General features: G+C 47.2%; 2 protein-coding genes across 4 annotated transcripts in view; one reads left to right on the forward strand and one right to left on the reverse strand.

Moving 5' to 3' along the window:
• PLCD1 (phospholipase C delta 1) overlaps positions 1–6,561 on the forward strand; it is a 55,226-nt gene extending 48,665 nt beyond the window's left edge. For all 3 annotated transcript variants that reach the window (XM_068175558.1, XM_068175559.1, XM_068175556.1), the window contains exons 10-15: positions 397–553; positions 853–969; positions 2,344–2,522; positions 3,037–3,169; positions 4,902–5,051; positions 5,383–6,561. In XM_068175558.1, the coding sequence (XP_068031659.1) occupies positions 397–553; positions 853–969; positions 2,344–2,522; positions 3,037–3,169; positions 4,902–5,051; positions 5,383–5,474 (828 nt within the window). In that variant the 3' untranslated portion in view covers positions 5,475–6,561. The remainder of the gene's footprint in view (positions 1–396; positions 554–852; positions 970–2,343; positions 2,523–3,036; positions 3,170–4,901; positions 5,052–5,382) is intronic.
• Positions 6,562–8,617: 2,056 nt separating this feature from the next.
• The window catches only part of VILL (villin like), a 28,770-nt gene continuing 14,743 nt past the window's right edge, over positions 8,618–22,644 (reverse strand). Inside the window, exons 9-20 of the mRNA XM_068175555.1 lie at positions 22,042–22,140; positions 20,337–20,490; positions 19,235–19,335; positions 18,835–18,972; positions 18,141–18,299; positions 16,792–16,971; positions 15,746–15,891; positions 14,896–15,040; positions 14,014–14,202; positions 12,243–12,311; positions 11,097–11,363; positions 8,618–9,852 (exon numbers count right to left, since the gene is read on the reverse strand). Coding sequence (XP_068031656.1) covers positions 9,739–9,852; positions 11,097–11,363; positions 12,243–12,311; positions 14,014–14,202; positions 14,896–15,040; positions 15,746–15,891; positions 16,792–16,971; positions 18,141–18,299; positions 18,835–18,972; positions 19,235–19,335; positions 20,337–20,490; positions 22,042–22,140 — 1,761 coding nt within the window. The 3' untranslated portion in view covers positions 8,618–9,738. The remainder of the gene's footprint in view (positions 9,853–11,096; positions 11,364–12,242; positions 12,312–14,013; positions 14,203–14,895; positions 15,041–15,745; positions 15,892–16,791; positions 16,972–18,140; positions 18,300–18,834; positions 18,973–19,234; positions 19,336–20,336; positions 20,491–22,041; positions 22,141–22,644) is intronic.

Raw genomic sequence — 22,644 nt, forward strand, 5'->3', positions numbered from 1 at the left:
GGTTCAAGGGGAAAAAAAGCCCAAGCTCTGTGGAGGCCAAAACACCCTTCACTTCCCTTTATTTCCAGGTTTGCATGCCTGGGATCAGGACAGTATGGAAAAGTCATTGCTAAGGCTCTGCTGTAAAGTTTAGCACCTGGAGACAGACGTGGGTGCTGAAATACAAATGATCCTGCAGAGAGCAGCAAAGAAGGGTATCCCACCAACCAAGGGGGAATCCTCTTCCAGCCTTTCCTGCACAGGGTGACACAGGGCACAGCACCAGCCACTGAGTGCTGAGAGTGTGCATCTTTTCCTGGAGGAAGTGGTGGAGAAGAGAAGTCCCAGGGGTCCTATAGAGAAAACACAATTACCACTTCAGAACCTCCCCACAAACCTCTTGTCTCCTGTTTTTAGAGTGACACCTTGAAGCTGGCCAAGGAGCTGTCAGACACAGTTGTCTACTGCAAGAGTGTCCACTTTGAAGGCTTTGATGACCCCAGCCATCCTCGAGCTTTCTACGAGATGTCATCGTTCTCGGAGAGCAAAGCTCTGAAACTGGCCCAGGAGTCTGGTATGTGTGTTCTGCCCTCCTCTGTCCCTGCTCCCCAGAAAGGGACAGCTGCTGGTGGAAAAGGCATCCCAAAGACATGGGTTATGATCTCTTTGGTCAAGCATGTCACTGAGAAAAGTGGGAAGAACTTAATATCCTCGAGGCTGTTACCAAGAAGGGCGTTTTTGCAGGTGGTTCCCACTCAGCCAGACTTGCCAGGCAGAGGAGAACACATAGCAGCAGCCAGCAGAAATAAAACTGAAAAGGATCTTTCCACCACTGAAAGGGATGTTTTCTTCTGTTTTTCCCTTTCTTTGTAGGAACCAGTTTTATTCATCACAACATCAGGCACCTGAGCCGTATCTACCCTGCAGGCTGGAGGACGGATTCTTCCAACTACAGCCCCGTGGACCTGTGGAACGTCGGCTGCCAGATCGGTGGGTGTCACTGGGAGGCTGGAGGGGGTCACCCGTCTGGGTCACCGCTGACCTGGCTGTGGAGGGGCTCCAGCTGAGGCAGAATCTCAACCCCTTTGCAGCCAGAGGCTCAGCAGTCAGTGGGAGAGACCAGCTTTCCAAACAATGCCCACTGGCTTTCCATGGACCATTTTCTACCATTTTCTGTCTGCACAAATCCATTAGGTGAGGCTTTTCTGCACATTAATGTGCAAATCCCTGCAACTTTGCTGTCAGCAGACTTACTGCCATTTAACAAAGGAGGAGGGAGCATGAGCTCTTTGGGTCCTGCAGCCCCCATGGGAACACAGGTAGCACCCCTTGCCCTGTCTGGCTTCAGGACAGTCCTTGGGAGGCACCATCCGTTCCCTTGGGGTACAGGAAGGCCAGACCTGAATCCAGTATTTGGGCACACAAAATAAGATTTTTAACAAGCCCTGAGTACTTTCAGCACCCAGGAAAACCAGTGTGCTGCAGTTATCAAAGTCTTGCTGCAGGTGGAAAAATAAGAGAGTGCCTTAAAATGCTCTCAGCCTTCAAGTATGACCAGGTATGAAGCATGTGCAACCAGGATAAATTTCTGTGTCTTAAGAGATGTCTTAGATGTTGCTAAAGAGTTTAAAATCATCCTTGAGGAAATCAAGGGAGCACTGAGGAGCTGCTGGGGTCCGTGTGTACTCCCTGTGGTATCACAGTGAGGCTGTTCACAGAAATTGTTCCAGGTTTTACATCAATGCCTTTAAAAAGTTATCGACAAATTGGGAAGAATAGAAGCAATGTGCCTGGTGTTAGGACACCAGTGAGGCTTAATCTATTTTGGGCAGTAGACAGTAAAGAGGTGATTTGATCACCTCTTATGAGCTTATGTGCTGCCACCTGAGGAGTGCAGACAATGAGGAGCTCTCTAGTCCAAACAACAGAGGCATCAATGCCCCTCGGGATGGCAAATGAAAACAGGCAGATCTGGGCTGGAAAGGAGATTTTATAATGAGGCTAACTAGCCAGAGAAATGATCTGAGATGGATTTGCTGGCTTCACTGCAGGAGAGGACCCCTTCAGCATAAAAATGAAGAGGTTTATCTAAAAGATGCACTTGTTCTAGCTAGCATAAATTCCTTGCAGGACAATTTTTGATCTTAGGGAAGGCTGTAATGGCTCCTCCCATCTCTCTCACCTCTGAATGCAAGAAATCCTCAGGGCTCGCAGGCTGTGAGGGTCAGAGTTAACCACTGCTCTTTGAAGCGTGGAAAAGCCAGTGTTTATGTCCATGAAGTGCAGTTTCATGTGAACAGAATCAGCATGAAAAGATTGCTATTGATTTATCTGAGTGACTGAAGTTATTTATTTATGTTGCAGTTGCCCTAAATTTCCAGACAGCAGGCACAGAAATGGATGTGTACCAGGGTCGGTTCCAGGACAATGGGTTTTCTGGGTATGTCTTAAAGCCGGAATTCCTCCGGGATGAACAAACCAAATTCAATCCAAAATCCATCACAGAAGGAACATGGGGGACAAAGAAGAAGCTGCTGCTTAAAGTAAGAAAAGAAGTTGGAAAACATCTCAGTAACATCCACTTTTTGGGGGGGTGTGTAGGTTGTACCTTCTCCTTCTTCTGGTCCTACCTTCAGTGTTGTCTAACCCTACTGATTTCCCACATCTGGGGGCTCTCATGGGCTTGGATCCTCCAGGGATCTACTCACGTGTTTAATGCTGGGCAATAAGTTAATGACAACATTTGCTGTCGTTCCAGAACTGTGCAGGGAGACATGCAATCAGCAGTCACCTCTGGTGTTCCCAAGGACCAGCTGAGCACTGTGGGGACAGTCAGAAAAGTTGCCTGTCCCAAAGCCAGCTGGCTGGGCTGGAGCAAGGTTCCTTAGGTGCTTTAGCTCATGACAGCTTCCTCTGAAGGATGTCACAGCACCAGCTCCAAAAGGGCAGCACCAGCCTTCACCAGCAGATCCTGCACTCCTGGGGAAGGAGAGGGAATCCTCCAGGGAGCCCCCTCTCCTAATGATGTCCTGACCTCTTCCCCTGTTTCCTCCACAGATAATCTCTGGTCAGCAGCTGCCAAAGGTGAACAAAAGCAAAAACTCCATTGTGGATCCCAAAGTAACAATAGAGATCCATGGTGTCCAGCAGGACAACAACAAGAAGCAGACCAAAGTCATCGAAAACAATGGTGAGGGGGTTTTCTCCAAGCTCTGCTCCCATGAGCAGGAACCTTTTCTGTTCCTTGGCAAGACTGCTGCCCTGTGGGCAGACCTGCCTGGGGCACCCAATCCTGCCCACACTAAGCAGATACTTGAGGTGTTGTTGTTCTTTCGTTTGAAGACAGAAATTCCCTGTAAAACAACATCAGCCACGTGAGTTGTTTGGGGCTCGCTGCCAGATTTGCAGAGCTAGAGCTTTGGAAGTGCTCTTTACCTCCATGCAGTTGGATTTGACCTGGTGTGCAGGAGTTCTTACCAGGATCTTCCCAGAGGAAGCTTCTTGTGGGGCTGATGGTACCCCAAAAATGTCACAAACTCCCAAAAGATTGATGCAGGGAAGTTCAGAGGTGTCTGTTCCAGCCTCTGCCTAAAGTAGGGCCATACAGAGTTTACTCAAGCTCCTCAGGGTATTGCCTAGATGAATTTTGAATATCTCAGAAGTTTGACGACCATTTCTTACCAGTCAGACGTGGCTGTGACTTCCTTCTGTGCAGTGAGGGTTTGGTATTACGGCCTTCTGCACAAACACACACACACTGCTTTTCTGTGTGGAGTAAGAGCCAAGCACTGGAAAGCTGGTGCATATTTTCCTGCCTGCAAACAATGTTTCCCTTTTCCTCTTTCCTGTTTGAGTAAATCTGGCCTGGCTTCTAAAGCTCGTGGCCATTTCCGTCACCTACAATAATTTTTACAGCCTGTCAAGTGAAAGTTATGTAGGGAACATTTCAGACCTGCCAGGCCTGTTCCTCAGGGCTGCTGAGCGCTCCCAGCCCCAAGGCCAGCCCTTCTCTAGCTGGAACAATACCGGAATGATGCTGGAATGATAAGTGCTGCCTTGTGGAAAGCAGATCAAACAATAAAGACACCCCAGGCCCATCTCAGCACCTTCAGGACCAGATGAAAGATCCCTGTCTCCCGCTGAATCACTCACAAACCCTGCATGACCAGCAGGCTGCAGGTGACATTTTGCTGTCCTTGGTCCCTGCTCTGCACAGGCAGTAGGGTTTCCAACAGGGTGTCCTCTCCTGTTTGCTGCTGGGGAGTGGTTTATTGACACTGCACCTGCCATGGCCTGCAGAGAGGGCACTGAGCTTGCTCTACATTTCATGTGTAGGTCTCAGTTTTATTTGCTTTGTGATTCTGGACCACGTGACCCTTATCCAGACTTGATTATGCTTTTTGTAATCAGACACTCCTCATTAACTTTTCTTGCAGACAGGGAAATTGGGGCACAGAGTGGTGCTTAGATGGATTATCTCAAGCAGTTGGAGAGGCTTAAGGCCCCAGAAGGCTGTCTCAACACAAAAGCACAGCTTTCCTCTCTTCCCTCCCCTGGTTTAGGGCTATAAAATTTGCATCTGGTCCAATGGCAACCGAAGACATCCATGTACCATCCAGCAAGAGCCTGTGGAGCAGAGCTGAGTTCCTCCCCTCTCCTGCTCCTCACTCCTTGCTAGGACCAAGGTCTGCACTGAACAGCCCAAGCTGAAGGATTTATTAGTTCCAAGCTGAAGGATTTATTAGTTCCAGGTAGCAAATCACAGTATGAAAGCTGGGAACAAAGCTCTTGGCACCTCCTAAGAGCCTTGGTCTAGGTCAGATTAGGTTGACAGTCAGGAAAAGTCTCCATCCATTTGCAAACACCTCAGACCACCATTACTGCTGACATCTCTGACCTCCATCCTTGTCTGTGTTGCCCAGGCTTTAACCCAAACTGGAACGAAGAGTTTACATTTGACATAGAGATCCCTGCACTTGCCCTGGTCCGGTTTGTGGTGGAAGACTTTGACATGTCGACCAAGAATGACTTCATCGGGCAGTACACCCTTCCCTTCACGAGTCTGAAGCAAGGTAAGGCCCTGCTGCCTGTTCCTCACAGCCACTGAGCCCTCTGAGAAGCTCCAGTGTCCTGGATGAGTGGTCCAGATCCATCAGAGCTCGGGTCAGAGTGGATTTCAGGAGCACCTGTTAACATTGTCTCTTGTCACCAGCGGCCTTGGGCATGTTGTGTTACCCATACTCAGAGCTGTGCCTCTGGGACCTGCCTGTTCAGGATCCTGTGGGAAACTGGGAACAAAATGCTCTGAGATAGGGAGATGTTTGTGCAGGGTCTTGGCAAACATTAGCAAATACTTTTCCAAGTGGACTAAAGGCCATTTTCCATCCGTGTGTCTGCTTCCAGGTTATCGCCACATCCATCTCCTGACCAAGAACGGAGACCCGTACTCCTCCTCCACCCTCTTTGTCTACGTCAATATCCAGGACTGTGATTAGCAGCCTGGCTCCTCCAGGCCACCGTGGGCCTCCTTACAGACCTGGAAGGAATTGAGTGTGTGAACCCTGCCAGTGCCAGGGTCAGTCCCCAGCACCTTCCCTGGAGCAGCACTCGGTGCTCCGTAGGATCCCCGACGTGAAACAGCTATCGACCTTCTCCCTGCTGCTGGAAACATCCTAATGCTGCTGTTGAGATTAATCCTTTTGTACCTGTTCTACCAATCCAGCTGTGGTTTTAGTTCACTTTATTTAGATTTTTTTTTAATGTTGCTTTTAGCGAGAGGATAGGGACTCCTTTTTTAGTGAAGTACAGCTCTGGGGTTGGGCTCAGTCAGGCATCTGGGCAAAGCACCCAACATCTGTGCAAGGAAAAGTCTCCCTCAGCACTGCAATCAGTGGCCAGGTGCCAGGTGGCTTCTTGCAACTGCAGGTGTCAGCCGTCTTTCACCATATGAAGTCCTAAACGGGGACACGATTCCCCTCCTTTCTGTTACAGATTAAAGAAGAAAGCTGCACTACAAAGCCCCGTGTTATGTAACCCGAGTTTCCTTTTGTGTTGTAATAAAAAATACATGAGCACTACTCTGCCTGTGTGCCTGGCTCTCAGCCAGGCCACTTTGCATTCAAAGCCTAGCTCTCATCCTGTGGAGGAGAAAGAAGCTGCCGAACAGCAGATTTCCCTCTGACCCAAAGTGAAACCCACTCAAAGGGACCTCAGAGAAGGTCTTTTGCCAAAGACAGTGGGAACATGCTCAACTGCCAGCAGGGCTTTTTGGTTTTGTTTTTTTGTTTTTTTGTTGTTTTTTTTTTTAATACAGTAAAACTTCCTTTGTGTTTTTACAGAAAAATGTAATTTTTTAACAGAGAGGAAGTAGATGTTTTAAGTGCTAGCAGGTCCCAGTTGCACTGGAGAGGTAACCCAGCATGAGAGTGTTTGGAGAACAACACAGTATTTATGGCAACGACTGATTTGTCTTCAAGTAGAACTACAGAGTTAAGGGAATATTGTTGAAATAAAATAATATATATTTTGAAGTGCCAACTGTGTTGCTAACAGTATGTTAGACAATTAAAAGTTTAAAACAAATTCTGGAAGCGTTCAATTACTTGTTGCTATTTGCCTCTTTGTCCTACTTGAATGCAACATGCATGAATTTGGAGATACTGATTTCTTGATTTCTTAAATTCCTGGGGGTTCTGATCCCTGGTGTTGAAGATGAGGGGCTAATACCAAAGATGTTAATGTCCTTTTAAACATACTCTGGTCATCTTATTTTTTTAGTCCAAAATAGCCTGGATTTAGTGATTCTTATGCCCACTGCAGAGCTGGGTTTCTTTTAGCCCTCCCTGGAGTTTGTTACGCTGCAGCAAACACTGCTGGACACATTGATTTTTCCTCTTGACTACAATGCTGTGTGATGTAAACCATTGCCAGATTAAATGTGAATTAAGCCCACGCCTCAAGGGCTGATACTGCATTAACAACCAGCCAGGTGGAAGAGCTCGAGAGTGGCCAGTGAGGCAGAGCAGGGGGCCCTGCAGTGGCACGGGCTCTCCCAGGTCACCTCTGGGATGGGGCACATTGGTGGAGACACATTTGAAGGCCAAGGATGGAGCATGCTTGACTCCTACCCGGGGACAGCCTGAGTTTGGTCCCTGCTCCCCGTGTGCTCTCAGCACTTTGTTTTAGGGAGCCATGGGGTGAAAATCATACGTGAAGGTCCTAAGAAGTGCTCCTGCCTCCTCACTTGTATCAACACCAGCTGTTGTGGGGCAAGTTAGAAAGAAATTCTTCCCTTTGAGAGCAGTGAGGCACTGGAAGAGGTTCCCCAGAGAAGTTGTGGATACCCCATCACTGGGAATGTTCAAGGCCACTTTGGTTGGGGCTCTGAGCAACCTGGGATAGTGTAAGGTGTGCCTGTCCATGGCAGGAGATTGGAACTGGATGATCTTTAAGGTCCCTCCCAATGCATGCCATGGTGTGATTCTGTTCCTCTGTGAGGTCAGATCAGCCTGCTGGGTTGGCTGTGAACTTGTTACTTGCATTTTTTGGGTGGCAGGATTAGATTTCAGTTGGATTATTGAGCTAAAGCCCTCACCTGCCTGCTGTGGCTGGCACTAGAGAAGTGGGGGACCAGGTGGCCAGGATCAGGGTGGACTTGGATGGATTGCACAGGGAGGCTGGGTTTTCCTCTGCCTGTTTTGCACTTAGAGGTAGGCAAGATCGATGGGAAGAAAAAACATCCCTTATCAGGTAGGAACAGCTGGGGAAAGCTACTATAGCCAGATGGGAAAGGAACTGAGATGGAGATGGGATGGGCAGAGCATGACAATGCTGCAAGGGCTCTCTCCCCAGAGGAAGGGACATGGTCCATGTTGTTATCAAGTGAGCAATTCATTAATTTGGGAGCTGGCAGCAGCACTCTTCAGCGAGGCAAGGCAAATATTACTGATTCCAGCAGTACCAACAGAGGTTGAAACATGGGTAATGTGCACTGATTGCATCTCTTGTGAACACAATAGGAGCAATCACAGGTAATTCAGCTGATTTGTGTCTCTGGCTTAACGTACTCTGCACAGGGGGTTCCAGTGGGTCTTGGGCTGGACCCTCAAGCAGATATGGGATGAAGTGGCAGTAGGAACAGGGACATAACAATGGGGTTGGGGTTTATTTTAAGTTAACTACCAATTCTCAAACACAAAGATCTATCCAGAAGACCCCATCACCTGGAGGTCCCTGCTCCAGCCCAGCCAGATGGTGACACTTCAGCACAATGATGTGGTCCTGGATGTTGAGTGAAAGCTCTTTGCCCCTCAGTCAACAGCCTGGAGCTCTCCAGCTCCATGCCCACATCCCTGCAGGAGGGTTGGGCAGTCAGGCCAGCTGCTGAAGTGCCAGGTCCTGCTGCTCACTGCCAATGAGGGCTTCAGGAGCAGGGTACATGGGCATTGGGGCACAAATGGCCCGAGCTATGTGGAGTTTGGGAACAGAAGGGGCCCCACCTCCTCAGTTTGTTCTTTTCTTTTCAAAAAAAAAATCCAAAATTCCATTGCTGACTAGGTGTTTGAAGGATCTGTGGCCCTGCAGAGCTTTTATCTGCTGCCATCCTACCCCCCATGCTGATCAAGGACACTTACAGTGCTGCTGCTGGATGTTTATTTGGAATCATTGATCAGGTTGGAAATGGAGTAAAGCTGCAAACCCACATTGTCTGAGTTTTTAAGGCAGTGCTTCTGCCTTTAGTTTACAGTTTTATCCCGTAATCACTGATTGCTTACATTTCCCACTGCCCTCCCCAGTCAGACTGATCCCACGGTGTGGAACCAGCACTCTCAGCCCCATGGACATCACAGAGATGGAGCCCTGATAAAAGCCTCAGTAGGACACCCTCTGCCTCAGGTCATACTCAAAACCCTCCTGGCTTTCCTCAAGCCTCTGGTCTGTGGGCAGGTGGACTCTGACATTCACCTGGCCACGGTCAGGGAGGCCAGGTGAGATTGCAGATGCTGTCTGAATGAGAAAAAAGAGAAAAAAAAGTAGAGTCTTGTCTGGCAGTCAAAAATTGATATTTGTGTCTAGCCTTTAGTGTCATCATCCTCTGGAAACATCAGCTAATAAATATGCTCATAATAAGTGTTTTTTTCCCCCAAACCAGGTTCTCATGTGTTTTACCTGCCCTGGGCTATGCATGTTAATCTGGAACTGATTCTTGCTGTTTTTTGGTGAGTAGCTTTTCTACAAGGTGAGAAGGGACAGAACTGTCTGGTGTCATTCCACAGACTAACTCATCAGTCATCTGGCTTGTTCCTGACCTCAAGGCTCCCCCTCCATCCTCTTAGGGCTTCCCCCTCCTCTCCCCACCCAGAATACACAAAGCAGCTGCAAATGGCCTTTGTCTTGACTAAATTTAAACTTCTACAAATGAAGGAAATCGTGGCCTCGTGCATGTGGCAATTTGCAAAAGGGAAAGATGAGGCTACAATGCAGTTGTGTGGCACACACTTGTCTTCATGGCTATCAGCAATAAAGTGTCAGGAAGAGGCAAAAACATCCTGTCAGGCTGTTCCTGAAAAAGGTTTTTCCTCCTGGGGTTCTGGGTTTGCAGGGAGAAAGGAGCCATCCCCTGAACAGTGGCTGCTGGAATAACTGCGTTGGATTGGGGTGCTGGGTTGGGATCACTGAGGAAATGCCTGCACTTCTTTCCTGCAGCTCCTAAGGGAGCAGGGGCTGGTCCCAGAGTCATCAGATGCCCCGTCAGATGTCTCAGAAGAGTCCAAATTGTTTCTTCTCATTCTGCTGCTTCCATTTGGGCATCTGGTAGAACTCGTCCTTGGACTTCCCAAAGATATCGTGGAAATCGGCATCGGAGAGATAGCACTGCAGTGAGGAGAGAGAAGGACAGGTCAGCTTTGGCTTTTGCAGAGCCTGGGACACTCGCACAGCTGCATCCCCTCCCCACTATGCCAGTGCTGACCTCTGACTCCAGAGCAACAGCTCCTGTTCAGCTCCCTGTCCTCGTGGTGGGAAATGCAACATCCCAGCCGACTGTTCCTCATCCCACTTCCCAAAGCTCCAGGGGAATAAAAGCCCACCAGCCCAAAGAGATGTTCCAGTTTTGAGGAGTTGGCTGGAATTTAGCCCCTGCTGAGCGTACTGTAGCCAGGACAATTTATGGTCCACCAGGGAAGCTCTGCTGGCCAGTGTTTTAGGCAGTGATTCACAGTGAAAGCATCTCCCTCCGCTCAGTCCCCTCCCCTAAAATATTCCCTGGAAATGTTCACTCCCATTGCTGCAAAGACAGGGTTTGCAGAAAGAAGGGATGCTGACAAAGGCCCTGTGGGAATGGGAGGTTGAGGTTTTTCCTCGTATTTTGGGTAGAAGAACCCATGTAGAGCCCAGCTGTGGATCATGGCTCTGGCTCTGGGTGTTGGCCTTTGCCAGATCTGTTGGGCAAGACATTGGTCAAACAAGGATTACAGGGAATAGAGGGAATCAATCCTCTGTCCCCCCCCATCAGCTTGCTTGGATTCAGCTGCAGACACTGCCAAAATCCTTGGGTTGACTGGAAATCTGGGATGTGTAATTTCTTCTGAAACTGAAAATTGCTGAAATGCAAGCTTTCTGACAATTAAAAAAAAAAAACCAAACAAACCACCCCTTCTGGGAGGAGTTTCAAATGAAAACATTCACCTACAGCTCAAGTAAAATGCAAATTATGGCTTAGTTCTCAGCTGTGTCACCTTGTCCCCCTGTCCTCCTGAGGACAGAAGTTGAATGGCAGAGCAAAACAATTTTACCAGAATAAAGCATTTTTTAAAAATTACTACTTGAAATTATTTTTTTTCTACCATAGAAACCCCGTAATTACTTCAACTAGGCTAAAACCACCACAAGTTGTCCCTGTCCACAGCAAAGGGCTGGAACTAGACCCATCTTTAAGGTCCCTTCCAACCCAACCATTCTATGGTCCTAAGAACTTCCTCACACAAAGCTCCTGCTTTTGGTGACACCTGTGTGTCCCGCCAGTGTCCCTCTGAGTCTGAGCAGGACTTGGTGGTCTAAAGTACACTTAGCCACTTGCAGGTTAAGTTAGAAAGGGATCAAACCAGCAATGCTGTCACCTCTTTTTTCGTGGGATCCACGCCTTCGGGAAGTTCATCCACTGTCCTGTGCATCAGCACCTCTCGGGAGTAAATCCCTTCCCCGTTGGGCACCATGGCAGGGCTGTGGCTGTGGCTGTTGCTGTTGTAGTTGTTGCTGTTGCTGTAGCTGTTGCTGTCACTGTGGCTGAAGTGAGATTTGTACTCCGAGGAGGCATTTGCTGCAGCTGAACCAGCCAGGTTGGTGGTGCTGAGGGTTCTCTTGTTCAGGCTGAGGTTGTTCAGGTCCTGCCAAATGGAGGAAAACACGTCATGACGAGATGCTCTGGCAGAGCAAGTTGGGGATGATCCCAGGATCTTTCTGCTGGGGCTGTGGGGGGCTATTTCTGGCACAGGCTATCTGTAGCTCCAAAGCAGCAAGGGGAAAGTCCCAACTGAAGTGTTAGTGCAGTGCCTCCGTAAATGCTACACCTTGGTGTTAGGACTGCTAAAAGCACACACTAATGAGAGCTCTTACAAAGAACTGAGGATACTTACAGCAGTCTCATTCTTCTCAAGATAACATCAGGGGAAGGCACATGTGGGACAACAGAAGGTGAGGTTAGATGTCTACCATGTCTAAAACATCTAAATTACCTGCACACCCCTCCCTGATGAGCCATCTGTCCTCATCCAAACCTGCCACTTCCTTCCAGCCTTCATCCTGCCCAGGGCAGAACTGACCTATGTGACAATGGCATTTGGGACTGCTGGGACTTCATTTACTTTGGAGGATCCCCCACTGGGCTATGCCCCTCTTGACCAGAGGACCCTTGTTTGAGGTCTCAGGGGCTCCACCACTGTAAACTATTCAAAAAACACTTAACTACACCCTCTTAGAGCTGCACACACCTTAATTTGTTCTGCATTAGAGCAGCTGGACAATGCCCTGCTCCCAGATACCTCTGGGCAGCACTGGAAAGAGCCCAGGAGGTCTGGGTGTATTTATGGGTAATTTATCACATCTCCCTCTGCTTCCCACAGAGGAGCACAGCTCTGATGCTGGCAGCCTGAGGTTCCCATGCCTGCCCTGATCCTGGTGTCCCCTCCTTGGTGCAAAAAGGCTGGGGGATGTGGTGGTGTGTGAACCCAGGTGTTTCCTACTTGTATGGCCAAGACACAACTCACCACTTTGATCTCGGAAATGGCCGACACGTCTCCCAAGCTGTTCTTCATTTCCTCGTAGGACTTGCCATCCTAAAGGGAAAGAGAGAGTTGTGAGAGCCATGGGCTGCCTTTAGCCCACACTCCTGGTCTCTAACCCACACTACTGGGTCAGGAGATCCTGAATTTTAAAGCCCAGTGATGGCCACTGATGTGGCAGCTCCTGCAAACCTCAGCCCCTGCAATCATAAGAATATGAGCTTTCACTTGAAAACAAAGAAAAAAAAATGGACTTCAGCCTTAGCAGTTGTACAATAACAGGTGAAACCAGGAAATTTAAAGACTTTAGAGCAGAAGGCAAATGAAGAGAAATAATATTACTGCTTGTTGGATTTTAATATTTTAAATTTTTGACGAATCTTGCAGTGCATGAAAGTATTCCTTTTTTCTAACTTTCCTGATTCACTTATCTAAAACAACATATTTTTTCAAAGCCTCAAGTCCCGACTTCTTGTAATTAGGTGCCATGTATTACCAGATACCTCTTATTTTCTATTAAAAAAAAAATGGAATATGCTAGATAAATTGGCAAAGCTCATGACTGTGTTTTCCTAAGCAGCCAGGAGATGTCAGTTCTTAACAGAATCATCCAACCAAGTTTCCCAACAAGAATGAGCAACATAAACACATGGACTGCAGAGAAAACAGATTTAGACCCAAAACTGAGCAAAGAACACACACCAGATGTTTCTGGGATGTCAACAGTTTGGATGGCTTTTCTGTAGTTGCTGAAGCTGCCTACAGGGGATATTTTTAGAGGCACATATTTTATGAGCTGTATCCTTGTTTTTCAGCAGTTCTCGGGGAAAAAAAAATATAAAACAAGCCCACAAGTTTTGACCTTTGTTCTAAGCATCAACATATTTTAAGGGTCACTGTGAGTTGCTGTCTTATCTCTCCAGATCCAGCTGTCAGACTAGATCCACCACCACATGAATTGGGAAGAAAGACAATGCAAACTCAGATACAGGAAATAAAGTATCTCTGTAAGAGTTTTCCTGCAGTGTGGAGTCCAGGGGAAAGAGGGGAGAAAGGAATTTTTCCTTCCCAGTCATCTCTTGGAGCAGGTTTCCATTTCTACATAGGGAGGAGCTGGTATTTGTAACTCTGCTTTTGAAGGCTGATGTGCAGGGACAAGGGTGACCTTGCTCAGGAGGTCCTGGTCTCTGATGGGCTTTCCACAAACCTGAACATGAGACCTGTCTGCTCACATCTTTCATTTCACCAGTTTGCCCTTAAAGCTGGGTCATAAATTTGCCTCTGTGGCTGCACTTTCAACAATGAACTTCTGTTGTTGCTTTGGTTTGTTTTGGTTTTTTTTTTCCTTTATGATGTGGGTTGGTCTGTTTTCCATGTGAACCCAATTTTACTACTCATAGTCCCCACCTCTTTTTGGCTGAAATCAAAAACTTGATTTGGAACCTAATATTTATGAAAACACGAATATTGTGAATTCAAGCACATTTGTAAAAGCCTCTGTTTCACCACACAGGTACTTTCTTATTGGTGAAGGAGCAGAAGCTGCTCAGACAGCACCAGGATCTCATGTCCCTGCACATGGCAGGGGGCTGGAACTGGATGATCTTTAAGGCCCCTTCCAACCCAAGCCATTCCATGATTTTGAGAAGTTCAGGGCATGTCCTAGCAAGGTCTCACTCCATGCATCCTATATTCACCAACAACAACCCCCTCCAGGCACTGCTGAGAACACCACAGGGTTTTTCCAGCAACTTACACTCCATTTGTAGGGGTCCCAAGCGTTGAACCATCCTGTGAAGTTGAGGGGTTCATAGCCCTGCTTCACCAGGATGATGGGGGTTGCCAAGTCCCTCCCAGCTGGATGGGTCTTGAGATACTCCTTAGCCGAGGCAACGGCCTCGTTCCTCTCCTGTGCGTTGGAGGCTTTGCCAACCCAAAGGAAAATCTGCAAGGGGAGAAGGTGTTGAAGGTCAGTGAGGCATTGGAACCTGTGCAGACACAGCTGTTTGCTCTCCCCTGCCAGTGGGAGCAGAGACAAGATTATAGAGAGTAGTATAGTATGTCAGGTGATAAATTTAAGTTTTAGGATTTTTAGTATGTTGTAGATGGGAACAAGACAGAGGGTATAGGGTGTTGTCTCAAGTTCCTTTTTCTTCCTTCTTCTTCCTTCTTCTTCATAAGTTTAGGTAGTGTCTTGTAATTAAGTAGAAAAATCCACATTACAAGCCTTGAGGGGTCAGTTATTGGGTTGGAAACAAAAATAATCTAAGTGTCACTTCTTCATTGGGTAACTTAGTTTTTGATTAGGGTAAAAATACCTTGTAACACAGAACTGCTCCAACAGAGTTTCCCCCATCAGGGGAGGCCCCAGGGAGTAGTGCAACTTGGGACCAGCAAAGCCATAGAGATGTGTTTTCCCAATAGCCCCCTGTGATTCTGAGCCCAAATTTACCCCCAGCCAAGGAAGATTTTGCTTTTGAGACAGGCATGGAGCATAAATATTTCAGGTAACAGCTCTGGTACATTTCAAGGTAGCTGAACCCAGTCACGGGCCAAGATCCAACTCAATAAACACCAACTAAAGCCATAACCTGTTTGAAAACATGTCTGAGAAGAAGGGGAGGAGGCTTTTTCTGACCTCTTCCCATGTGTCCAGCAGCATGACATCATCTTCATCCAGGTCCTCCTGGCAGAACCCGACCACCTCCGTCATGATGAACCGACCCGTCTGGTTGGAGCACTCAAAGAGGCGAGGCTGGTAGTGTGTGATCTGCTCCTGGAACCTGCCTCATGCATGGCAGGGAAGAAAAAAACAAGAAAGGTGGAAATCTTTCCCTCCTGGCTTATTGCAGGGCCCTGAAGCTACTTGTTGTGGCCTTGAAGGAAGAGGTGGAATGTGGTAACACTCATCAAAAGGCCTGAAAGTCAGCAATGTCAGATATCAAGGGATTCTCTGACCATTTTAATGATTTTCAAAGGTCATTTTTTTCTCCACCCAAAGAGGCAAAAGCAGAACCCTTCCCTCATTGTGGCAATAAGCTTGATGTCAGGTGAAAACCACACCAGATCACTTTTTGCAAAGGAAACCATCACCAGCACAGAGGGCTGGAGAAATCCATGTTGTCCAAAAGCAGATTTAGTCTCATGATTCTCCTGGGACTGCTGCTGATAATGGCTGGACATGGAGCATGTGGTTCCTGTAGCCTTCAGGACAAGATATGGGGTAGGTTTACAGGGAGAAAGTAGGATGTAGCACACCCTAGTCTGCAGGCTTTGGACCTGTAGCTTCCACTTCAGGAGAACTCCTGTCCCAAAAGCCAGGAAAGAAACACCTTAGTGTGGTTTCTGACCAAGGTCTTGGCCATTTTCTAGCCTCGCCCTCCCTTTATTGAGGACACAGTACCAAAGTATTCAGTTTCCTGAAAAGTTTTGATCCCTTGCTTAATGTGCCCTGGCCAGGCCCAGAGGAACAAGCAGGTCACTATTACCTCTTTTCACTGGCATAAGGTGCTTTGCCTCCCAAAGCTTCCCAGAACTCTGCTGGCTCCTGTCCTTCCAGAATGGTGTGCTTGTCCCGTCTGGAAACGATGTCAGCCACCATTTTTGCCATCTCCCGCTCATCTCCGCTGCATCCCTGTGTTCAGGATAAAAGATGGAGGTGCAGTTAGGGGCAGACTGGCAAAATTTATCCTTGGGGAAAAGCTGGCTTGGTCCTCTGGAGGGCTTCAGACCTGCTTGAATGCTCTTGAGCTGATCACTCAGAATCCATTTCTAGTCCTGGAAGGGACATTTAGTGCAGCCAATGGCACCTAGAGCAAAGCTCACAGAATGACAGAATGATTTGGGTTAGGAGGGACTTTAAAGATTATCAGGAACACCTTCCACTCAAACAGGATGCTCCAAGCCATATGCAACATGGCTTTGAACACTTCCAGGGATGGGACATCGACAACTTCTCTGCTTTGGTCTACCATGTCATCCTGACATACGACTGAAACAAGAGAAATGAATTTGCTCTCATCCCAGATGATTTCTTGCAGCTGGAAGATCTGGGATGATTTATTTATCTGAATGAAAGCTGTATGAACACCTACAATGAGGTGAGGTGAACCCCAACACGGGTTAATTTTGTAGATAAGGCTGACCTTCCCTTTCCTGGGTGCACTGTCCTCACAGAATCATTGAATCATTAAGGTTGAAAAAGACCTTTAAGATCATGAAGTCCAACCATCAGCTCAGCACCACTAAATCATGTCATCAAGTGCCACATCCACACATTTTTTGAACACTTTTTACTCCACCACTGCCCTGGGCAGCCTCTTCCAGTGCTTGACATCCCTTTCTGCGAAGAAAACTTTTCTAATATGTAGTATTAACCTCCCCTGGCACAACTTGAAGCTGTTTCTCCACTGAATTAATGGGCCACCTGCCCAAGGATTCATCTCCATGACCTAGCAGAGGCAGAAGACTCAAGCCCCACCTCACGAGTTTCAGATCCCTTTGGCTGCCTCCCCATGTCTCACTGCAGACTCACCTTCCCACACCACAGGTAGCACACCTGACTGGTGGTCAGCAGGAAGACATCGTTGGAGTTAAGGGAGGAGGCTCGGGCTGGCACCTCTGTTGCCTTTGTGTTCACCTCATCCGTGCCCCTCACCTGGAAGAGGCGGATCGCCGGCTCGGGGCCGCTCTTCTGAGCCCGGCTCGTGCCGCCCTGCAAGGAGAGACAGAAGGGTGGCACTGGGAGGTCAGCAGGACACACAGATCCAGGGTGTGACTAATTTGAGGAAGGCTTTGGGCTCACAGCCCTGCCCACTGTTGCAATGATGGACCATGGTTCTGCACTGAGAAGGCGAGGAAATCCAAGTATCTTCTGATTCCGGGTCAGAATGAAACCTACATGGCACAACTCCCACATTTCTCCCTGATTACAGAGTCTTGGCCAGCTCCCATCAAGATCCTCAAGATCCATGTGACCAGATCTTGGTGTCTGTAGAGGATTTGCCATGCAAACTGGGCGAGGCATCTGTGCCCTGATTTCCAGCTGTGTTCATCTTAAATGAACATCTGCCAAGGAAACCATATTGTGGGACCAACACTGAGAGCTGAGGGCAATCCCGTCTCCCACAGCCACAGGTGGAATTTCTCCACCACATATGTCAACAGCTGTCGCCCTGTTCTTTTAAAAGTTTTAAAGTTCTTTTAAAAGTTTTCTATGCCCTCTGATGTTTACATATTTCTACTAGAGTTCTCACACACTGTTCATGTAAATAATGATTATTTCGCATTCTTCTCTGTGGGAGGAGAGAAGTGATGGACTGTTAGTTTAACCAGTGTAGTTGGAGAGGTGGCAATTTCATCCTCCAGTCCACTGTCACTTTTAGAATTCTATATATTGGAAAGTCAGAAATAAAACTTCCTTTTGTTCTTTTAATCTTAGTGTGAGTGCGTAAGTTATTTCTTGTCGTAGTATGACAAACAGCCAAGGCAGCAAGCAAAGTGGGTTGGTAGTTATGTGATGTAATTCGGACAAGGACAATGCAAATCATGTTTGTAGGATATTTTGCAGGACCCTCTCTGGATAGCAGCATTGGTAATTCACAGGATGACTGCCTTATTCTAACTCTGCAAAATATTTTGGGACAGAGTCGGAATGAACATCACTGCTGGAGCTCAGGGGTGGGCGGTTGAGTTGGGTCAGTCCAGGACTGTGTTTACTCCAACAGTGTTCAGACTGCTTGAGGAGTACTAGAAATGTCCCCTCTGCCAGCCTGTGCAGGGCTGGCAGGCTCCTTTCCTGAATATCTGCCCGTTTGTGCTGGACTATTTCCACTGCAGCTGCCAAGCCATCGCTGGTGCTCCCACCTCCCAAAGCCACGTTACCTCGTAGATGACCAGCTTGCCCTTGAAGATGGCCAGGAAGTGCCTGGGCTCCTTGCCCATTGTCACTCGCACCTGCACGGCCTCGTCCCCGTATTTCCTGTCCAGCTCGATGGCATTGAGGGCACAGGCAGTGATTTCATCCACGGAGGCGTGGCGGCCCTGGGGGACAGGGAGGTGACACACAAAGTGTGATGGGAGAAGGGTACAAACCTCTTCACAATTCAACACTTGGCAATCCCAAAGTGTGTAATATCATGAGATCAGAGTTAAAACTTCCAGACAGTTAAATTTCACTGGCATTCTGGTTTTGTAGACTTTAAAGCCCTGTTTTGAAGCTTCTCTCTGCATGAAAATAGACTTCAAAAAGGAAAGCAGAGATGTCCATATACCCACAGAACTCTAGGAACTGAGGCTTTAAGGGACAATCTGACTCCAAATTTTGACCTCAGCACTGTAAGCCCCATCATCCTTCAGTCTTTTTGCCTGATTTTGCTGGTGCTCAGTCTGATGCCAGTTTGGGATGAGTGTCCATATTAGCTACAAAGGACAGCTTGGGATATTTGAAACTGGTGAGCAAAGTGTATCTGAGTTCTTCTGGGTGCTTGGGCTGGGATTTTTGTGTGCAATTGCTTCCTTTAGCTTTAGGCTTGTACAGCAGGCACAGCACAGTGCCCTGTGCTCTGCTTTGACCTACCTGCCACATATAGAGGACGTAGTGGGGTCTGCCTGACCTCAGGTAGGTGTACAGGACCAGGTAGCAATCACCCCCGTAGAACTGCCCGTATGTCTTAGGATTCACTGGCTGCATTTGCAAGTCCTCAATCCTCCACACCTAGGGACAAAAAACATCTTGGTGAGCAGTAGCGGAGTCAAGGTGAGGACAGAGCACAACCCTTTGGCTACCACACCACTGAAGCTCCAGGTTCTCCCTCAGGTCCCATCACTGGAGGGAAGAGATCAGTGCCTGCCCCTCGTGAGGAAGCTGTGAACTGCCATCAGGTCTATTCTCAGTCTCCCCCAAGCTGAACAAACCAAGTAATGCTTGGAAACAGGCTGATTATTGCACCTTCTTTCAGCCAAAGGAGCTCTCTCACCTCAATCTCCCCGGAGGCATCATCAACCATCCTCTGCTCAGCTGCGAGCTCAGGTCTGGCGTGGAGCTGGGTTGTGTCAAACTTCACCTGCTCCACCTTGGCTGCGTGCACCAGCAGAACAAAAACAAGAACGCAGTGAATGCACGACAACACACAAACCCTCCCCACAACCCTCACCCACAACCACTGTACAGAAAGTAAAACCCAATCTAGGTTTGCAAAAAGCCACTCCTGCCCCCAGTAAACCAACGTTGATTTTTAGAATATGCAAGAGCTCACTCACATCAGTGTTGACCTGTGACAGGCTGGAATTGGCCACACAGTGAGGGCTAGCTGGTAAAAATATTAGTAGTCCCCTGACTGAAAATTCTTAATTTTTCTCCAAATCTACAAATATTTTCCTCCTTTTAAAATGCTGATTTCAGAAATAAAATACCTACATTTCTCCAGCTCATGACAAAGAAAGAGAGTATTTATGGACAGCACAGAGAGAAACAGAGATGGAGAGAAAAGAGAGAACTTGCAAGGGAAAGAGATTTGTGGCTCACAAGCTGTTATTGATGGAGACGTTCAGCATCTCTGTCACCTTCCCATCATTTATCAACAAGTTCTCTCTCTTTGGAATTGTTTAGTCTTGGGGTTAATGCATTGTAATAGTCCCTTCAGCAGTGTGATAAATACGCCGTTTACACCCATGCAAAGGCAGCACCATTCTATTGACGTCAGGAGGGGACTGGATGGATGCCAGTGTAAATGAAAGCAGAACTCCTTATCAGGCTCACCATTAGCCCTTTATAAAGGAAATTAAGAAGTTCTGCAAGTGGGAAATTTTGCATACAATTCTTCAGAGAGGAGTGACTCTCTGCCAACATTTACATTCAGAGTAAGTGGCAATTTGGTTCATGTAAGAAAATTCAGCAGAGATGAATGTCATTCAGTTCATGAATCCATCTACTGAAGAAGATGGAAAATACAAGGCACTAGGAGAGTGTACATTAGATTTTCGAGATCCTGAAGGCAGGAGACAGTTGATGTGAATGATGTTCCCTCAGCTATTGCTTAGCACAGGTAGGAAAGCCAAATCCAGGACCAATGTGCTCACCAATTTTGCCTGTAGTGTAGACCTTGCCCAGCCCTTGTGTTTCGTTCTTTTCTGTCCACTTCTGGAACAGCTGTTTGAACATGGCTGACTCTGCTCCATCATTGATCACCTCAACGTTGGTGGATGAAGGATAGCCTTTGGCTTGGATAAAACCCTGGTGGGGTTCAGAAAGGTTATTAGTGAGCTTTTGACTTTTTACAGACATGAGCAGAGGGGTGTGGACCTGAACCAGCTTGAAGAGTGTCCTTCACTGAACGCAGGGTGGGATTCAGTCCAAGATTTGCATTCAAACTAATCAGAAGTAACTGAAGACTCTTGCTGTAGTATCCATGTTTACTTCTGCCTTTAGGGGACTGAGCCCTACCCCTACCCCTTTTCTCCAAACTTGTTATCCCTCTCTAAGCCTGGAAAACTGTTTTACCTGTAGCCTGGTAGCGAGCACGGGAGTGAAGGGAGGCAGCTCAGCACCCCCAGAGCATGAAGTCTGTTCTGAAGGGACTAAACTCTCACACTAAACTCTCACAAATATTTTTTCTTCTTTTTTCTATTTTCTTCCCTAAACCCATATTATTTCTTTTCAATAGTGCCACCATTGAGTTAAAAGACTATTTAAACAGAGGTGCTTGATACAATATGAGTGGGAAGAAAATGTTCTGTGTTCTGCCACAATGTCAAAATCCTTGTTCAGTTTTGGGAACTGTTCCTGTGTTTATCTCAGAAGGCTCCATGATGACCCGAGGTGCAGTGCTGGCAGCTGTGGGAAGGAGCCTGATTGTGGCTTTCTGAGCATCCAACTTCTGCTGTAAAAACTGCAGCCACACACTGCCCTCGGGGAAAAGCAGAGCAGATGGTTCTCCCATCCCTCCCACCTGCCACACTGAAAGATAGACATATCTTTTGTTCTACATGTGTAGCTCAGGGCCAGAATTTGCAGAGATGATTGCCTACTAAAATGAGTCTGAGTCAAGCTCCTGAAAGGAGCACAGAGGACAGAGAGATAAGTTTTAAGGCATTTTTAAGCTTTTCTTCTCTGAGACAATAGATGCAATCCTATTGAAGCAGGGTGGCTCCAGGTAGGACCTTACTGAAGGTGGACCCACTGAAATTCAGTATCTCCTAGTTGGATCTCATGGAAGATGAAGCCATTTATGGTCTTCCCATAAGTAAATGTCTAATTAAAAGCCATGTTCCCTCATAGTCTTCACTTTAACATGCTAACTTGTAAAAGAATACCAAATACCTTACTTGCTCAGGTTCCCTTGAGGCAATTTTTTTTCTGAGAGGAAGAGCTGATGAATGCTCTGACAGAAAATAACACATGGATGTCAGAGCCCCTTTACTATCTGTTTATGCACCTTTTTTGGTCAAATTCTTGACCCTACTGTTCCTCTCTGACTCCACCATCCCTTGAACCAACAGTTCCCAGAAGTTCACTATTTGCCGTGTAGAAAAGTATCTTCTTTTCTGCTTGATTTTCTTTAACCATTTTTTTCTTCGTTTTAGTGGCAGGTGTTAGTCCTAGCACAATTTGATGACTAACAATTTTTTATTTATGTCATCATGCTTCCCCTAGACATTTAACTTCTCTCTCTGTTATTACACAGGCCAGCTCCCCAAGACCTGCACTCAATTGTAATTAGTGGTCAGATCTAGATCAGCACATATCAACCGCCCACGACATTGTTTGCACTCTATTACAACTCACCACAGCTCGAGTGAATGCTGCTTTTTTCTCTTCTGGGCTAGAGGCTTTTCCTCTCCAGACATAAATTTTGAAGCCACCTTGGTCTAAAATGTAGCAGTCCTGAGGTTAAACCGAAAAAACAGGAAACAGAAAAAAACAAAGGTGAAAAACTCTGTGCAGGAAAAGCTCATAATTTGTAGCCCAATCAGGTGGATCCTTGTTGAAGATTTAAGTTAGATGCATATCCAGCTCATTTCTCTGCCTTGCAGAGCTCTAACCCTGCTGCAGCCATTATCAGAGGTGACAGACAATGAATTTCTTATGATTTATAAATGGAGTACAACTACCACCAACCCCACAGGGTAGGGGATCACAGGTGGCACACCTGGCCCAGGCTGCTGATTTACAATTGTAACTAGTTGAAGTATGTATTTTTCTTAGGCTCTAAAAGGAGCCAGGAGAAGGGTATGCTGAAATAGCCTGCTGCTGCCTGCATTTATGCCCAAATCTGCTACTAAAGGAGCAGGAAAGGTCCCAGTTAGACATCTTCTGCATGAATATTTTGTCCTCACTGACATCCCTGATCTGGAGCTCAGTGTTGCATTGCTGTGAACACAGCAGGAT

The sequence above is a fragment of the Anomalospiza imberbis genome, chromosome 1 (assembly GCF_031753505.1).
Source record: "Anomalospiza imberbis isolate Cuckoo-Finch-1a 21T00152 chromosome 1, ASM3175350v1, whole genome shotgun sequence".
In the NCBI taxonomy this organism is placed as follows: Eukaryota; Metazoa; Chordata; class Aves; order Passeriformes; family Viduidae; genus Anomalospiza; species Anomalospiza imberbis.